Source organism: Pleurodeles waltl, chromosome 8 (assembly GCF_031143425.1).
Source record: "Pleurodeles waltl isolate 20211129_DDA chromosome 8, aPleWal1.hap1.20221129, whole genome shotgun sequence".
Classification (NCBI taxonomy): domain Eukaryota; kingdom Metazoa; phylum Chordata; class Amphibia; order Caudata; family Salamandridae; genus Pleurodeles; species Pleurodeles waltl.
Window position 1 is genome coordinate 540,936,298 of NC_090447.1, and position 17,698 is coordinate 540,953,995.

Consider the following 17,698-nt stretch of genomic DNA (forward strand, 5'->3'; position numbering starts at 1 on the left):
TCCTTAGCTTAGAATTTTCCCACAGGCACCAGACTGGATCTGGAAATTCTTCCCAGCAGTACCTCTGTGTGTCAGAAGAGGGTGTTGTGCAACTCCATAGACATCACATCCGGTGTATGATGTTGCTACGGAGACCATAAAATCCCCTTTCCGATGTGCTGATGTGAGTTCCTTCTTTTCCATGCCACAGTGTGTATCTAGAGTTGCCTCCGGCCATTGGCCTATCTCGACAAAACATTTTCTTTTGTGAGGGAACAGTGTGACCTTTTTCTGTATGTCCTCAGGGTTTAAATATTGTGGGCCCTGTGGCAGGCAGATGTTGGCCACGGACCTTCATACTGTTTGCATGTGGTGCCTCGGGAAACACCACTACTCCGAGTATTGCAGCTCCTGTGGGCGCCTTCGTCCATAGGCAATGTGGGAACACTGTATGAAGATCTTGGCAACGCGTCTGTTGGAGGCCATGCGTCATTGTCTGTCTTGCTCCAAGTCCAGGAAGCGGTTGTGAGTTCGTTCTAGAGCTGTTCCCATGATCGTCCCTCAACCTCGAAGGTGCAGACGTTGGTGCCACCGGTCGACACTGAGCTGATTACTCTATCCGACACTGCCCCGACTCCGGATGGTGTCGGATTCGGTGCCTGTGGTGCCTATAAACTCAAATACCTTCCCTCCCCCTTCTCATCAATCCCTCGCCATTTCTCCTTTGGGAGAACAAGCTTTGGAGGTGAAAGAGAGGAGTTGGGGTTTAACAACCCTATGGACAAGATTGTCCAGCCTCCTCTGGAGGGTAGCTTGCTGGTGAAGTTGGGTGAGGCTAGTGGCCTTGAGTCCATGCTTGCCTCGGACTGCCCCACCCCCTTCCTTGCAAAACAAGCAAGCTCCTCCTTCACAGAGGCACTGAAGAGGACAGCTACTGTCTTAGATTTGCAGCTCCCCTCTGTGGAGGTCACCACTGACCCATTGTTAACAGTGCTTCACCAGGGTCAGACTGGAATAGAGCATGTGCTCCAATATAATGAGGCACACAATGACATTTTATTGGGAACCTGGACTAAACCTCCTCCAGTGGTCCTTGTGGACAGATCCATAGCCCATAGACACCATCCTGCACCTGGAGACCAGGCTTGTCTTGTCTGGCACCAGACTCCGAAAAGTTTTGTGGTGCAGGCTGCTACTGTCACTTCTGACCTCAGCGTCCCCCCCTAACTTTACTCCGGACAGAGAGTCCAGATGGCTGGAATCTTGTGGGCGAAATACTATCTCCTCAACCAGCTATGCCCTGTGGTCGATCAACACCTCTTGTATTCTGGTTTGTCTTTCCCATGCATTGTGGGATACGGTGGTCTGCCTGCTACGTTCGCTTCTGGTGAAGAACCGGAGCAAACTCGCCCAGACACTTCAGGATGGCAGCAAGGTTTGTCATAAGGTGTGGTATGGATACCACAGACTTAGTTGGCCGTGCCTTGGCTCACTCTGTAGCACTGTGACAACATGCCTGATGGGGCCTCTATGGTTTTTCGGATGCTGCCTGATCTACATTGCAAGATGTACCTTTCAGTGATACTCACCTGTTCGGCACTCAGGACGTTCTGCTTTGCAACGCTTTCGGGACATTCAGAGTGGCAAAGGTTCATAAACAGGTCTATGCTTATGTTAACAGATGGGCCCATCCGCCTATCCCAGATTGGAGTCCTATTGTTCCTCTCGAGCCCAGCTTTGGCTCTGTTCAGCCTGAGCCCTTTCACCTTCTGGTGTTTCTGCCTTTGCAGGTATTCCTATTTTTAATAATGGCTGTTGCTGACAGCTTTTTGTTGTTTCTGTCTGGGTGGTGTATAGTCTTGTGACCCTAAGTGAGTTTAACACCTGTTACAGCAGTTCTTTTTTTTTTCTCTGAAGCTGGGATTTATGCTCAAGAGATAGTTACCTTTATGGTACTTAACCTGCTCTGTGTAGAGTATCTTCTGTTTACCTCTAGGCTTTACTAATTATCTTGTAGTACTTTTTGTATCCCTTACAGGAAGCTTGCCATTATGTTTCCTGGGGATCTTTTGTGCACGACATTTTGTTTGAATGAGTGTCTTTTTATGGTGTATTAGCCTTCTTGCTTTAATATTGAAGCATTTCTTATACTCATCTTTCTAGTGTTGCTGTTCTTGTGAGCAGTTCTTCTTTTCCTGTTGGAGCAATGGGGCAAGTAGTTCCACTATTCCACGTAAACTGCATCTTTGCACTTTTTTAGCATACATTTTTGTCCCTCTTCCGTGGTAACGCTTCCCTTGCTCTCCAGTGCCTTTAGGGCTTTACTTGCCTCTAGTCCTTTTCACAGTTCTTATGGTGAGGAGTATCTTCTTATTCACCTAATTCCTCTGAGTGTTCGGTCTCTTTTCTAGACCAGCGTGCTTCAGTGGCTGACTTTTTGGAGTCACATTTGCATTTCAATCTGCTACGCATTGGCCAGGAGGCAACTTCCTGAGGCTTGCATACTTATTCTACCAGTTGGGTCTGAGACCACAGCATTAGAATGCGGAGTTCCGGTCCTAGGTATCTGCCAGGCAGCAGTGTGTATTTCCCTGCACACGTTTTTCAAACTTTAGTGTCTGGATAATTAGGTCTATTGTGATGGGCATTTTGCCCATTTGGCTCTGCAAGATTTAATTGTTTAAAATTGGTCCGCAGACCCTCCTCCAGGAATAGTATTGCTTTGATATCTATTCTAAGGTAAGGACTCTGCAGCCAGATGTCGCTATCAGATGAACAAGTTACTTACATTTAGTAATGCCTTATCGGGTAGAGACATGTTCTAGCCGCAGATTCCTTACTGACTCTCCCATTTTCTCTGCTCCATGGACAGATTTCCTAGATGGGAATACATCCTATAGGGCCCTTGTTTGGACACCTGGTGTGGTAAGTCCCTGTACAGTGTCTGCGCACCAAGGTGGCTCCGGGTGTCATTTCAGGTGTGATTGACTCAACTGCGTCACACAGTTCCCTTTCATGGCATTCAGATTCCTTTTTTGAGAGCTTAGAATTACTTGACACAGAGATGTCTCTTATTTGGCACACTGTTTCCATCAGCAGTTTCTGTAGTGGCTCTGTGTTCTGGTGTGGAAAACAATCACGGAAGAAACTGACGTCAAAGCTTTGGAGAGGGAATTATATGGACTATGTCTATGTCACATCCGGTGGATGACATCGCTATGGAGTCGCACAACGCCCTTTCTTATGCCCAGAGGTACTGCTGGGAAGAATTTCCAGATCCAGTCTGGCACATGTGATGGAATTCTAAGGTAAGGAATCTGTAGTTAGATCCTGTGTTTACCAGATAAGGCGTTACCAAAGGTAAGTAACTTGTTCGTCTAGCCATTACTTCATCTGGACTGACATACATTTGTAATCCCATTCCTACAGAGTTTGCACTGTACAACTAACACGTCTGTAGTCAAAGTTTGAATTTCAAATTTCTTTTACAATCTAAATAGTTTCCAAATCAAATGCATCTTGTTGCATGATTTGAAGCGCCCACGTAAATATAACTTCTTATTGCCAGATTATCACGCTATCATTTTGTGAATGTCCACAATATACTGCTTTAGTGGTAACTTCTGTATATTTTTCCTCTAGTGCTGCAGCAACTGTTAACTTTCTCTACTACGAAGCTTGAATTTGTACTCCCTTCCGGGTTCCTAAATTTGGGAATTGAAGGTGACAGCCTCGCAACTAAGGTAAGGGTTCTTAAGAATAGTTGCTGTTTGACTAACTTTTATGAATGATAATGAATTTTGACAATTTTATACTCTTCAAAACTGATAATGTGAAGGGTTTAAACAGAGAAAGGATTATCTGATTTGGTTTCCCCTCCCTCTCGTGAGAAAGGTCTATCTGGCAGCAGTAGCGTCTCGCAGGGATTCCTGGAGGCGGGGCGGGGAGGTGCGCGGAGGTTTTTATTATACATTCACAATTTCAAAGAAACATTTTTTTTTAAACGTACCTTTTCTGCCGCACACAGCTCCACTCATACGCGTCGTTGCTGCATGCAGGCACAGGCTCCCAGCCTGCACTGCGGCCAATCCGGACGCTGCTCAAAGCAGTGTCAGGATTGGCTGGGAGCACACTGGCTGAGCACTCCAGGCAGACCTGGAGCCTGTGCAGCAACTAGGTTGGTAGGCTGCAGAGAGCCCTGTGTACATGTGTGTTTGGCCGGCCCGAGACGGCCAGCCAAACATGCATGTGCTGTGAGGGGGAGTGCTATGCACTCTTGCTCCTTGCACCTCACCTCTGTGGCCCCGCCCCTTTCAAAGAAAAGGAAAATAAACGTAGTTTATTATCCTTTTCTTTGAAAGGATTTGCAGCTGCCTCCACTGAGGGGTGTGGGGGGGGGGGGTGGGGGTGACGCTCCTCCGCCCTTATGGAGGAGCCGCCCCTGTCTGACAGTCATTGGAAGTGATCTATTTTCATCTTTATGAGGTTCGTAATTTGTGTCATTAAACTAGATACTTCATGTATTTAAAAACTGCAAAGACGTGTTTGAAAGCACCACATTAAAGTTTTTAATTTTCGACAAAAGAAACATTTTTTCCCTCTTTTTCCGATAAACGCTGGTGCCGTCTACCTTTCACACACAATTTTGCCTGCCTTTTCCACAAATTAAGAGTATGTTCATGATGCATTAAATTGTTTTGCGCCCCCCCCCCCCCCTTTATTCACAGCATGCTGTAACTTGGTGTTGCCTTAAACTACAACCATCTGGCAAGTGTTTTTCCAATTCTTTTCCTTGCTGTACTTCATTTAGAGTAGGAAACCTACTATGGAAATATCTGTACATTGTCTATGTAACTATTCCTAGCAATAAGAAAATCAATGGTGTGTGTGGCTGCCACAGCGTTGGGGAACGGTTATCCTGTGGTGGTCCTTTTTTTCTGTCTCTTGGATGTCCTTGGGTGGTCAGTAAGTTGATTGTAAAATCCATGTCAGGCCAATCTTTTTTATCTTTAGATGGATTTCCTAAACCGTGCCTAGAACTGCTGTTTTAATTAATTTCTTTGAAGCATTGTCTCTGACATTTGTTTCAGAACCCTCTTGGTCTGACAGCAGGGTCCTGAAGGGGCAATTTTGAAGGCTAGTATTTAGAAGGGTTTCGGATGCCCCTTTTTATAAAGCCTGTATTTTCAAAAGGCAGGGTTCCGACTATGGATGCAAAGGGGCATGCTTTGTTTTCTATTTCTCTGGCATTTTTTTATATTTTTTATATAATAACTATGTGCGGGATGCTTCATTTAGAGTTTTTCAGTTGCCAAGGTTTCACTTGTTGCAGGGTAGTGATCCGGAATCCTCACTGTTTGTTGTTTTTTTGAAGTTCTAGACAGTAATAAATATTGTTCCGTGGTCTATCGATCCTTATCATATTTATCTTGTATTTATTTGAGTGAGCTTACTTGCAATATTTACAAGCAACAATTACTAGTAGAGAAAGCCTAAGTGAAAATTCAAGTGTTGCTTACGCCAATTATGTGCAGCTAACTTAAGGTAGCATGAGCCTTAGTTTGTGACTCGCCTTACGTACAAGCAATTCACAGTGCATGATTATATTAGATTTGCCTATCTGTGGTTGGTCATGTGGAAGATAAGAATAGAAAACTAAGGCAATGGTTCTCAACCTTTTGATTCTGTGGACCCCCACTTTATCTTTACTGGAACCCATGGACCCCTACTGAATCATTTTTGGAAGCCGGGTACCCCCACCAAGTCACTATTGGAAGCCAGAGACTACAGCCTAAATATTGTCGATGATTTGAACCACAAAGAAATACAGTAACAGGCATTCATCAAAAACATACACAAATGGTAACACATTTTATTTAATTTACAAACAAATATAAATGAAACAAAAAATAATTTTAATTGTAAGGTTGGAGCTCTTCTGAATTAATTTAAAGGCACACATTTATATTTTATTTATAAACACTTTATTAATCTGATAATATTATTTAATTGTCTAAGCAGTCACAAAGGAGGCATTGTGGATGTCTAGGGGTCCCTGGACCACAGATTGGGAAACTATTTCTCAAGCAGAATTCCTCTCACATTTCTCTTGAGGGGGTTCTTATTTCTGATGGGAATGAGTTCTAGATTCTGGAGTTGTTTCTTAAAAAATGTTTGTCCATGCAATCTTTCCTTCTTGAGTCTGCCGGTTCCAGAAGCATTGAGTCAGTACTGCTTTGCAAGCGCCGTCCTTATGATCTTGTCGATTTTTGTGCTAGCTGTTTTGGAGTTCCATTGTGAAATGCTTTGTGGATTATGCATGCAGTCTTGTAGATGCAGTGGGCTTCGATGTGCAGGCAGTTAAGCCTTGTACGTACTGGTGTGATGCAATTGCATCTATGTTTTTTTTGAGAGACAAGCCTGGCTGTCGTGTGGTGTTGCTTTCAAGGATTCCAAGTGGGATTTCTGTATGGCGATAATGGCATCTCTGTAGTTCATTCTGGAAATGACCAGCACCTACACCACCTCTTTGAGGTCGTTTTGAAGGATGAATGGCTTCTGTCAGTCTTAGGATGTGAGACACTGGCTCTAATATTGACGTGGGCTATCATGTTGAGGTTCTTATCAAGTGTTATTCCCAGTAATTTTGTGGAGTCGATGGCTTTCGGGGTGCAGTTTAGTACATCCATATGTGAAATCCAAGCCCGGAGCTGAGCCGAACTTTGGTAGGGAGATTATTATCAATTTTGTCTTTTGTAGTTTGATCTTTAGGTTATTGCTATGGAGCCATTGTTGTACTTTAGCAAGAGATTTGTTTAGTTGCAGTATGTCATCGAGAGAGGAGATTTTTAGATAGAGTTGGATGTCACAAGCGTATTTGTGATGTGGAAATTGTATTGTTGTGAGCATCTGGGAGGACTACATTGGTTGTATGTATGAGTTAAAGTGATGGGTAAGCAGCCCAGTGTAGCAGTGGATGTGTGGGTAGTGAGTGTCGAACAGTTGTCGCTACTCAATGAGTAGTGGGGATTATGTAGCAAGGGTGTAGTGATCGAGGGGTGATCCACTCTCCTATCCTGCTCCTTTGCTGCTCCACATGAGTTTAGGCTTCTATCCGGTGGGTCTCTAGAAGAGTTGCAAATAGAAGAGCAGCACGAGGTATGAGGGAGTAGGAGCTGTAGGACCTTTGGGTAGTGAAGGGTGTTGAGGATGAGCTGTGGGATGGAGGGAAATGATTCAGTGGCTGGTGTGTGCTCCTTTGGAAGTGAGATAGGAGCACTCTCACTAGCAGGTGCAGGTTTTCTCAGATGTAGGGGCAAGTGTGATATATCTATAAGTTGAGATGGTGGTGAATGTGAACCCCAGTGGGATACTGGGTGTGTATCCTGTGTGTGTGAAAGGAGACGTGAAAGAGGATGGTCTATGCTTGTTAAGGGGAGGGGTTAAGTTAGCATGAGTATAGAGAACCTGGAGGGATCCTTTCTTGCACCTTGCATAATTATGTGCATGTAGGCACAAATTGAGTGTGTTCTTCAGGACGGTTACTATGGGAAGAAGGGCTTGAGGTGTGGGGAATGCAGGTTGCATTTGCCTTGTGGCACTGAAGTTGTGTAGTCCCAGGTGGGGGGTGTATTGTGAAGAGGTGAAGGTGTCCTGAGGGGATGCGATGGAGGCTGAAAATGGTTTCCTGGATGGCAGGTGATCTTTGGGTGGTGTGGGTGGTGTGGGGAGTGTGGGCACCCCTAGATGAGAAGTTTTCTGTGGTTGTATGAACATAGTGATGTTGCTTGAGAGGGGTGTCAAGGGCAAAGAACTGACTGGGCTTGGATACAGCTAGTTCCTTTTTTACATATGCCTCACCAAAGGTGTGATAGATGGAGATAGATAAAGAGATAGAGATAGAGGCCTCACTTTAGGAGTTGTGTTAGGGTCATGTGGTGAGCTTGAAACCATATTGAATCCTGCCCACTTTGGATATGGGTAGGTTGGAGAGTAATATTTTGTTTCATTTCACTGCTCTGGTTGTGTGGAATATGAGATACATTTTCGGCATCTTGTGGCCAGAATAGTAAATATCATAGATGAGTTTCTCCTGTAGCTCTTTGATTGCCCTGTGCTTGAAGTGCTAGGAGGAATTTTTTGGGTAGGTTAATAGGGTAGATAATGTTGTAGGTACTGGGTTTGACTTTTTAGAGTCCGCAGACTACGTTGAGGTCCATGTTGTGTTCCATGATGTCGACTGGGGGGTGGTGAATGTGATAGGTGGAGGCAGGGCCCATGCATGTTAAATGGATTTGTCTGTCTTAAGTTCTATATAGAGAAGGGATAGAGTGGCCTTATCAGTTCCTTGCTCATCGGGTGAGCCTATGGGTAAGGTGGGATAGGTTGTGTCCTGCCTCACCCGGTTAGCGTGTAAACCCAGTCATAGTAGAAGAGATCGAAGTTTGGGTAGTGACGTTGTGCAGGTTTGTTCCTCATTATGGATACCCTTCTTAGTGATGTCCTTGAAAAAAAGTGTTAGCCGTAGCCAAGAGGAAACCTCTTTAGTAGGATTGAAGCTACATGTGTTCATTTTGGTTTCTGTAAGACTGACTGGTGCAGCAGAGAGTGTATGCCTGGTTGGGTTGTCATCAGGGAAAGGCGGACATGGGACGTGGCCTACCTGTTGAGCATGGAGGGAGGGCTTGAAGATGGTACTATGGGCATATGATGTCCAGTCAGTTATGTTGGGGGACTAAGCTTATCTTTAACTCTCTCTGCATGGCCATTGTAGTTGCCTACATGCATACATGCATAGGGTTTCTGTCCCTGTACAATGAGTGCGAGTGCTTTTCCAGGGAAGTTGGCTTATGGTGGTCTGGCCCAGGGTGAGTCTCTTCATCCTCTATTGTACAGGGCTGTAGAGGTCATTTTCTAAATGTTGCTGTAATGGCAGGGGTGGGGGGAGGGGGAGGGGGGGTCTTGCCCCAAGTAAGTGCTGTTTAGAGTCTATTTATTGGCCAGCACTGTGCTGGTCTTCGCTCATGCTGTAGGCCTAACATAGAGTAGCTGCTTCCAGCAAAGCTGCCTGGGCCAAAATTATACACTTCCAGGACCAAGATCATGTAGTCCCATGCCACTGCATCAAATGCTTTTTCAGTATTGAGTGAAGCCAATCCACTTCTCCCGTCTGTTTTGGCAAGGTAGAATCTCACTTGGGCCTGTCACCTAAAGTTATGTATAGTGTTGAGGCCTGGGTTAAATCCCAGTTGATCTGTGTGGATCAGGTCTGCTAAGGCCCTTACTATTCTTTGTCATGGCACTACAGAAGGTTTTGGTATCCGCTGCAATCATTGTGTGTTGTCCATGGTACTTGCTGCTTTCAGGGTTCCTCCCAAATGTTTGGTATTATTACCATCTGTACTTCGCTTATACCATTTGTGGCTACACCCTATTAATTGCTTTGATCTAACCCTCTAGCAACATTTCGAACAATATTTCAGAGTAAGATTAATAAGACGCGGCGGTGAAACTCTCGAAGTCGGGAAATTTATAACTCTTCATCAGCTTGGGTGAAGCCATCAATTCCTCCTTTGGCAGGTGACTATTCATCTGGTTCTTTGTTTTTGAGGATAAGTTGGGCAGTTCTATTGATTTAAGAAATGTTCTTAGTAACTGAGTCTACCACTTCTTGTTAGTACAGTATTAGAAGGTATTTCTCAAATAGTTAATTTACTACCTGTATGTGTAATATTAACCTGTTTTTATCTGATCCACAGTATGGGAGAGACTGATGTCTCTGTCTTCAGAAAGCGGGACAAATGCATACCTGCTCTGCCTCAACCTGTGCGTTTTCTGACTATCTGATGTGGACATCAATTTCTCTTTGTACTCCTTGTTTGCTTGCAATTGTTCCTCTAATTCAGACTTAAGTGCAGGGTTTCCCTCAAGGTCTGTGATCATCTCTCTTCCACCGTTTTGATTTCCGCTTCATTTTCTGGCAGACTTCATACACAGTGCATATGCAGAACCACCTCATTACCAATTCATGGCATCCCATTTTGCTGCTCTGTGTGAAGCTGTGCCCGAGTTATCACTAAAGCATTCTCTCAAGGCCGTGCCCATATATTTATGAAAGGTAGGATCTTGTAAGGACTCCACTCCTAACCTCCACATGGGACCACTAGCCCTATACTCATTCCAGATGTATTGTAGATAGTGAAGGGAAGGCTCCAACAACATCTGGCCCAGATGGTACATATCTTAGTATCTAGTACCTATCAGAGAAGCTCAGACTAACCAGTATATAACTTAACCTACTGTATGTCCCGTGTGGGGGTAAATAAAAGGAGTACATTTGATGAGTCTCTTCACACCTGTCTACCAACTGCATATTTTGTAGGGTCTCTTGAAGCTTCTTTAATACTTTTGTGTCTGTCCCGCCCTTATAGGGATGCCTATTTAGCATCCCAGATATTACACAATTGTAAACCCCACCCAGAACATCAGAATGTTCATCCACATTGCAGCCAACTCTACCAGTTTCAGCGGGAAGGTTATTCCAGGGACCATTTGGCATTGAAGCTGAGGAGGCATATCTCTTGGCTTTTAAGTTTTCCATAAACAAGAACAAACATATCCTTCAGATCTTGTTTAATTTCTTTCTTTTGAAACGGGACGTTCCGAGCCACCCACATTCTCACTTACATTGGAGTAGTAGGATGAGTAATAAGGATGACCTCTCAGTTTGCGGGCAAGTCCACTCTATTCCACTGCTGTCAAATATCACTTGCAAGACGGGGATTCCAACTCCCTGCCATTTAAAGTGTGTAGGAACTCTGTAGTGTTCTTCATATATCACAGCTATTCCAGAACATTAATATCATGCTTCCTGCCGTAGTCTGCTGAAAACCATCATCCCTATTTCCCTCATGTAATCCTATCACTTTACCCATCTGTCCGAATATTTCTTTCCTGCATTTTCAACCAACATAAACCAACACAGAAACCATTCCCAAACACCACCTTAGAAGCTAGGAACAGGGTACAAATATGCACTGCAATACAATTTGCTTCCTACAGTAACAGCTAATGTTTTACCCCACCCTTCTCACCTTAGCTATGATAGCAATACAATTTATAATGTAATCTAACTGCAGTGTCAGGTCATGCATCCGCAAGTTGCTGTCTGAAAGAGTACCTAAGGGGCACTTCCATTCTCCCCGCCCTTCATTACCTAAAGTAAATTTTGGTGTTTCAGTTGGATCCAATCTCCTTCGTCTTTGGTGCTCTTTCTGTATTTGCTACTGAGTCACTTCGCAATACATAATCTGTCACATTCACTCACCAGGACATTTCTAATCTGAATCTCATTCTTTTAATCTGTTTTTTCAGTCCTCTCAGACTTCTCAGGCAGTGACTATATTCTGATTGTATCCTCTGTGTGGGCTTGTGATACTTTACATGATCAACTGGGTTGTTCCCAGACCTCCAATCAGTCCCTGCCTATCTCTGGTGGTTGGAAGAAGTGTGAACTTCCACCCTTAATCACATGAAGCTTAGCTGAATATAAGAACATGTGTAACAACCCATTTTTGCCTAGTTTCCATTTAACAGCTTCAAATGATTTGCGTTTACACTGGACCACCTATATGTAGTCTGAGAAAATGTTAATCTTCAGCACCTCATAATGCGCCTTTTTGACCATTTATGGCTCCTGCAATATTGTGTTTCTGTCTATAAAGTTAAAATAAATGGAGATCACCTTATACAGTAGTTCATAGGTCTAGGGGGAGACACCAACACCTGGTAGGCCCTCTGGTTGGAGAGCAGTTTCGTCAATTTTTTTTAAGGTCTGGGTGTTTAGAGGATCTATGGCTCCATGAAAAATTCCATCAACTGGTCCTGCACCCTATCGAGAGAGCCCACAAAGTGCAAATTATTCCAGTGGGCACTAGCTTTGGTATCTTCCACAGGTGTCTCCATCACGTGGGTGGGCTCTTGCAGTTTAATTATGGTGTTAAGCATTTCTGCTACTTTATGGTTTATGGTGTCAACTGCTTTCTCTTTCGCCGTTATCCGCTCAAGTACATCCCTTAGGTCCTAAATAGAGACATTTCAGCTGTCACCAAGTTGATTTTATATTTTCCTTCCAAAGTAGTTCTTGAGGAGGCAATGCACTGGTTTTCTGGACATTGGCTACACATGGAGGTCTGCATCGCTCTGCCTGTCCTTGGACTTACTAGGGGCTCCAAAGCAGTTGCCACTGTTCCTGCAGTGTACTGCTGTATTTTGGTTGCTTACCTGGCAGATTGATGTGTCCTTTCCTATAGTTCCAACTGGTAGTGGACTTATAGGCCTTTATAGTTGTGTAAGTCATCCACGGATCTCAGTTCCTGTGTCTCAATGTGTGCTCCAGAAATCACCATTGTGCCTCCAGTATTGATGATCACCCCTGGTTCATGCACCCCAATGGGATAACCCACTTCAATTGCCTGTCTACATCTAGGCTCATTTCACTTTGTGGGGCTTCAATACAACCAGAGAAGCTCTGCTATAAGACATTCAGAGTCCTCCTAACTGCGCACCCACCTAAGTGCTGTGCAGCCCCCAGCATGCCACTGAAAGTTCCCCTCCCAAGGTGTGGTTCACTAGCATCTCCCATGTGAACTTCATTGGTGTCAGAGTCTATGCACTTATCTTGCTTGCGCTCTCTTGTTCCAGAGCCTCTCCTATCCAGAGGCCCACACTGCCCACCTCTGTGTTTCTGCACTGTGGGAGCTTCTCACTGGTATCTCATTGGACCAGGCAACTTTATCAGTTCGCTTAATCCATGCCAGACTCTATTTGTAGGGGGGGGGGGAGTTCAGAGAGGGCCTTCTGTTTACCAACCATGGTAGCTGAGGGCATTTGTCACTGGTGGTTTGGGGTCTATTCTATTATGGCTCTGCAGCCTGGGCCAAGTACAACTCTTTCCACACTTGATTCTCAGGGTAGCAAGTGTAAGCAGTCCCTGGATCCTTTGGGGCAGTAGTATGGAGTGTAAGGGCTCAGAACTCATCACTCAAGCAACAAACACAATAAAGTATTGTCCATCCAAAGGCTAGTCTTTTAAGTAAAGAAATCACAGTGCTATTAAATGCTACATGTTTCGAAGGTGGTTACAGGGTTGTAGAGGCCCTACAGGATTGAATGAAGTGCAGATATCCCTATGGTGCCTGCTTTCTCCATGTGGTCTGACAAATCTGAGCTGAAAAAGGTTAGCATTGGTAACAGCAGTTTTCCTCTGCTTGTATTCAGGCAAAGTCTCTCGGCTTGTGTGAACAAAGTACTGTATCTGCTCAGTGATGGTAGTGAGTTCCTGGTGTGAGCCGATGAAATCAGCCTCTTCACACTCTTGATCATCGGTTTCTGGGCAGGAGACCAAAGGCAACCTCTAGCCGCGATCTTAGCACGCTGCCATTTGTGGCTCTGTCTCCATGGCAACGTTAGACTGTACCATGCACTGCTGCTTAGCACCGCATTGTCTCCTACAGCAAATGATTGAAACCTATTGTGTGTATCTTTCACCTTTGGAAACACACTGGTCTGTGTGATCATTCTTGTGCCGTCACTTGAGCCCAGTACGCGGACACAGCATCAGCATGCCTCTGTAAACACAGTGCACCATGCCTGCTGCATCACGGGCAGGCTAAAATGCGCAGCTGCAATTTTACAGCACTACTGACTTACCTACAATTTCAGCTGAACCGATCATTGCACTCCTGATTTCAATGTCTAGCTGCTCGAGCACTGCCTCATTGTGGACACTCCTTTCTGCACTTTCCTCATGTCTAACTCCAGTTGAGGATGACTTCCTGCACAAACAATGAAGATATACTTTAAAGCAACTTTTCTAGACTCTGATGCTTCAGTGTTCCATCATCATTTTCATGAAATACCAATAAGAATTTCTTTGCCTTTAAGGTAAATTTGAGGTACATTGTTGTATATCTGTGACACTGTGATTTTTTTACAATTATTATTCTTTTCTACTTTTCTTTTCTATTTTCCACGTTGTTCTCAAATTTGTTCTATTTTTAATTTTTCTTCTTTTTGTTCTTTACTCTATTTTCTCCAGGTTTTCTTTTTTTTTTTTTTTTTTTGGCATTGTTAACATGAAAAATATTTGCCTTCCTATGTTTTTTCTGTCTTCTGCAGGTGACCCTGCTCTTTCATGGCAAAAATGGAAGAAAGTCTTTGTTAATTACTTAACTCTATGATCCAAATTTGTCACCAGAAAGGAAAGCCTCTATGCTGATTCATTGCTTAGGTGCGAAGACACAAGATTTATTTATTAGCTTTGAACTTGATGACGAAGATGCTCTCAATCTTTGAATGACCGTGATTGAGCAGTTTTCAAAATTAGACAATCACTTTCTACCTAAGATTTCTGTAATACTACAACATGAATATTTTGGGAAGAGAAAACTGGGGGAGAAGGAGTCTGTTGAATATTTTGTTTCTGCCTTAATCAAATTAGCCTCCACATGCAGCGTCGGGTAGAATACCTGGGAAAAACTCCAGGATCAATTTATGTTAGAATGTAAGTGCAATAAAATTAGGGAAGAACTATGGGTGAAAGTGATCCCAAACTCAGTGAAGTCTTAGTTATTGCAAAAAAGGAACATTCTTTGAAGTGCATTCAAAAATTACGTTAAGGATAAAGATGCTATTCAGATGCCTTCTGTCATTTCCAAACAAAAGATACAATCTCTAATTTTACAAAAAAGTTCTTGTGTTTTATATGTGGAACTCCAAACCATGTAATGATTTAAGGATTGTCCTGCTACCAAAGCTGTGGACAAATTTTGTGGCAAAAAGGGTCATTTTGCAAAATGCTTCATGCCTATCAACCCTAAGGACAAGGTATATAAAGTGGAGCTCAACTGATACAGCACAAACCATAAATAATGTAAATTGTTTGACCAGTACTGATTGCATACATCCTTCCGATATTGTAACTTTGGGATAAATGTATCCACGATGATGGACCCTGGGGGGGGGCACACTTTTGCTTGTCTCTGACAGAGATTATGCTAAACACTTCAAAGGTAAGGTGAAACAACATGACCTGATATCATACAAGTTAGTTATGGGACAGACTCAATGAACTGGTTGGGTACTTTGATGCTAGAGTAGAATTTCAGTCAAACTTTAACTTTGGAAAAATGTATGTCCCAGTAAAAGGTGACACAGTTCTCAGTTGGCCACACAAGAAACTTCTAGGCATTTTTCTTGACTCCAGCTCTTCGCCACAAGTGCAGCTTTGAAAACTGGACACTATAGCTGATGTACTTCTATGTGAGTTTCTAGGTGTCTTTTCTGAGATTGTGGGGTGAATAAAAGGATATGTATAGCGCATCAAGTTGAAAGAAGGAGCAGTGCCTATTTTTGTATGGTAAGGGTTGTGCCATTTAGTTTGTAGAAGCCAGTAAAGGTGGAGCTGGATCAGTTGTTGGATGAGGGTATAATTGAAACCATTGAGGCTTCGTACTGGGTGACACCTGTAGTAGTGGCCACTAAATCCTTGGGGATATCAGGCAGTGTGTAGATCTTAGGAATCTAAATAGAGAAGTTGTTGAGCACAGGTTCCCGCTCCTAAATATTTCTGAAATTATAACCTTGTTAGGGGATGCTAAAGTATTGTCTACTCTTGCCTTGACCATGGCCTGTCACCAGGTCAGATTGGCCAACGAATCTTAGGACATGTGTCCTTCATTACACCGTTCAGTGTTTTTCATTTTACCAAGATGCCTTTTGGCTTCTGCTCAGCTGCATCTGTTTTCCAAAGGCTAATGTTGGACATCTTAGGAGGGCTCTCCTGGGGTAAAGTTCTTACAGGATGAAATTTTGGTTTTCACAAACTCTTTGGAATCGCATCTGGAGAAGGTCAGGGACGTGTTGAGAATGTGAGGTCAAAAAAGTTTTACTTTGAAGTTTAAGAATTGTAAATTTTGTCAAACAAAGCTTACTTACATACTTAGGGCACAAAATTATGGCTAAGGATATCAAATCTGAGGAAGACCTAGTCAATGCTTTAGTAGTGTTGCCGCATCCTGCCTGTAAAGAAGAGGTTCAGTTGTTCTCAGGCATTTTATAGCAGATTTGTCCACAATTTTGCTGCTCAAACTGGTGCCCTATGTAATTTTCTCAAGAAAGGCATGCAGTTCTTGTGGGATTAGAGTTGTCAACAGGACATTGGAATTGCTTACATTTTCTTACTGCCTAGAATACAGCAAGGGCCTCTTACTCAATGGTAGAATATAGTGTTTCAGCACCTGTCAACAGGAGTTTAAGAAAGTCAAGTCCAGTCTCATGTCACCACAGTTTTTGAAAAGCTTCATGTCTAGATTGTCATGTTACATTGTCCCTGATGGGAGTGCCGAGGGCTTAGGTGCTGTACTGGGGTAGAAGCAGAAGGAGGGGAGGTGACTCTTGTTTGCTTCGTGCTTGTTTACAGGTGCTGAAACACAATATTCTACCATCGAGTAAGAGGCCCTTGCTGTGTTTTAGGCAGTAACAAAATGTAAGCAATTCTAATGGGGTGTGAACTTTGTTTACCCGGACCCCAAGCCACTCAAAACTTTATTGGCAAAAAGAGTCTGGACTGTGTTTCACGACGTATTTGTAAATGGATAATTGCATTGCAAGATATTCATTTTGTGGTTTCACATATCCCTGGTGTTGGCAACAAGGTGGCTGTCTGCTTATCTAGGCTGATTCCGAGCTCTGAAACTGTTAGGGATGATGATGATGATGTCCCATGGTGGATAGATGATGTGATTAAAGAGGGTGTGATACATGATGGTTGTATATCAGACGAGAATGGTTATATGAATTTGAGAAAGATGCTGAGCTCAAAAAAAGTGAGGGAGATTGTTGTGGTTGGTGTGAGAGAATGCAAGTTAAGTGCTGATCAAATCTGGAGATGTTTCAGAGAGTTTGGGATGAGTTGTGTCAGCAGTAATATGCTTTTGAGAGGTGAAAAGTTGATTCCACCATGTGTAGTGAGAAATCAGCTGATTGACCTTTCTCATGAGGGTCACATGGGTATATGCAAGTCTAAAGAAAGGTTGAGAAGAACTTACTGGTGGCTTGGGATGGACATATGTATTGAAAGGAAGACGAGGGAGTGTCACCAATGTAAGTTAATGGATAAAGCCCAAAAGATCAGGCTGTTACCTATGGTATGTCGTGAGGTACCTACTGAGGAATGGAAAGAAGTAGATTTTGATGTGGTAGGGCCATTGAATTTTGGTGGAGCTTCCAAGTATCTGTTGGTACTCATGAACATGTCATCAAGGTGGTCTGAAGTAGGGGTGGTCCAAGAAGTTACTACTGCTGCTGTAGTGAAGTTCTTGTCTGATGTATTTTCCAGGGAGGGATGTCGCAAAATTTGTAAGGTCAATGGAGTGCAAATGATCTCTAGAGAATTTGAGAGATTCTTCAGTGAAAAGGGCATTTGGCACAAGAGGTGCTCTTTACATCATCCTCAGTAAAAAGGAATGATTGATAGTTTCAGTCGCACGCTAAAGGAAGCAATACAGATTGCCCGTGCTGGGAGTAAGGTTTGGTTTGGATTGGATTGGATTGGGGTGGTGAGAAAACGGGTAGAGGAGTACAGGTTCACACCCCACAGTACAGTAGGAAATTGTCATTTTGAACTCTTAAAGAAACACAAACCCTATAACATGGTATG

The 17,698-nt window shown here is 43.5% G+C and overlaps 1 protein-coding gene across 1 annotated transcript in view; it reads left to right on the top strand.

Annotated features, from left to right (window-relative positions):
• CFAP47 (cilia and flagella associated protein 47) overlaps nucleotides 1-17,698 on the top strand; it is a 2,216,809-nt gene that overhangs the window by 285,047 nt on the left and 1,914,064 nt on the right. Inside the window, exon 23 of the mRNA XM_069204610.1 lies at nucleotides 3,622-3,722. Coding sequence (XP_069060711.1) covers nucleotides 3,622-3,722 — 101 coding nt within the window. The remainder of the gene's footprint in view (nucleotides 1-3,621; nucleotides 3,723-17,698) is intronic.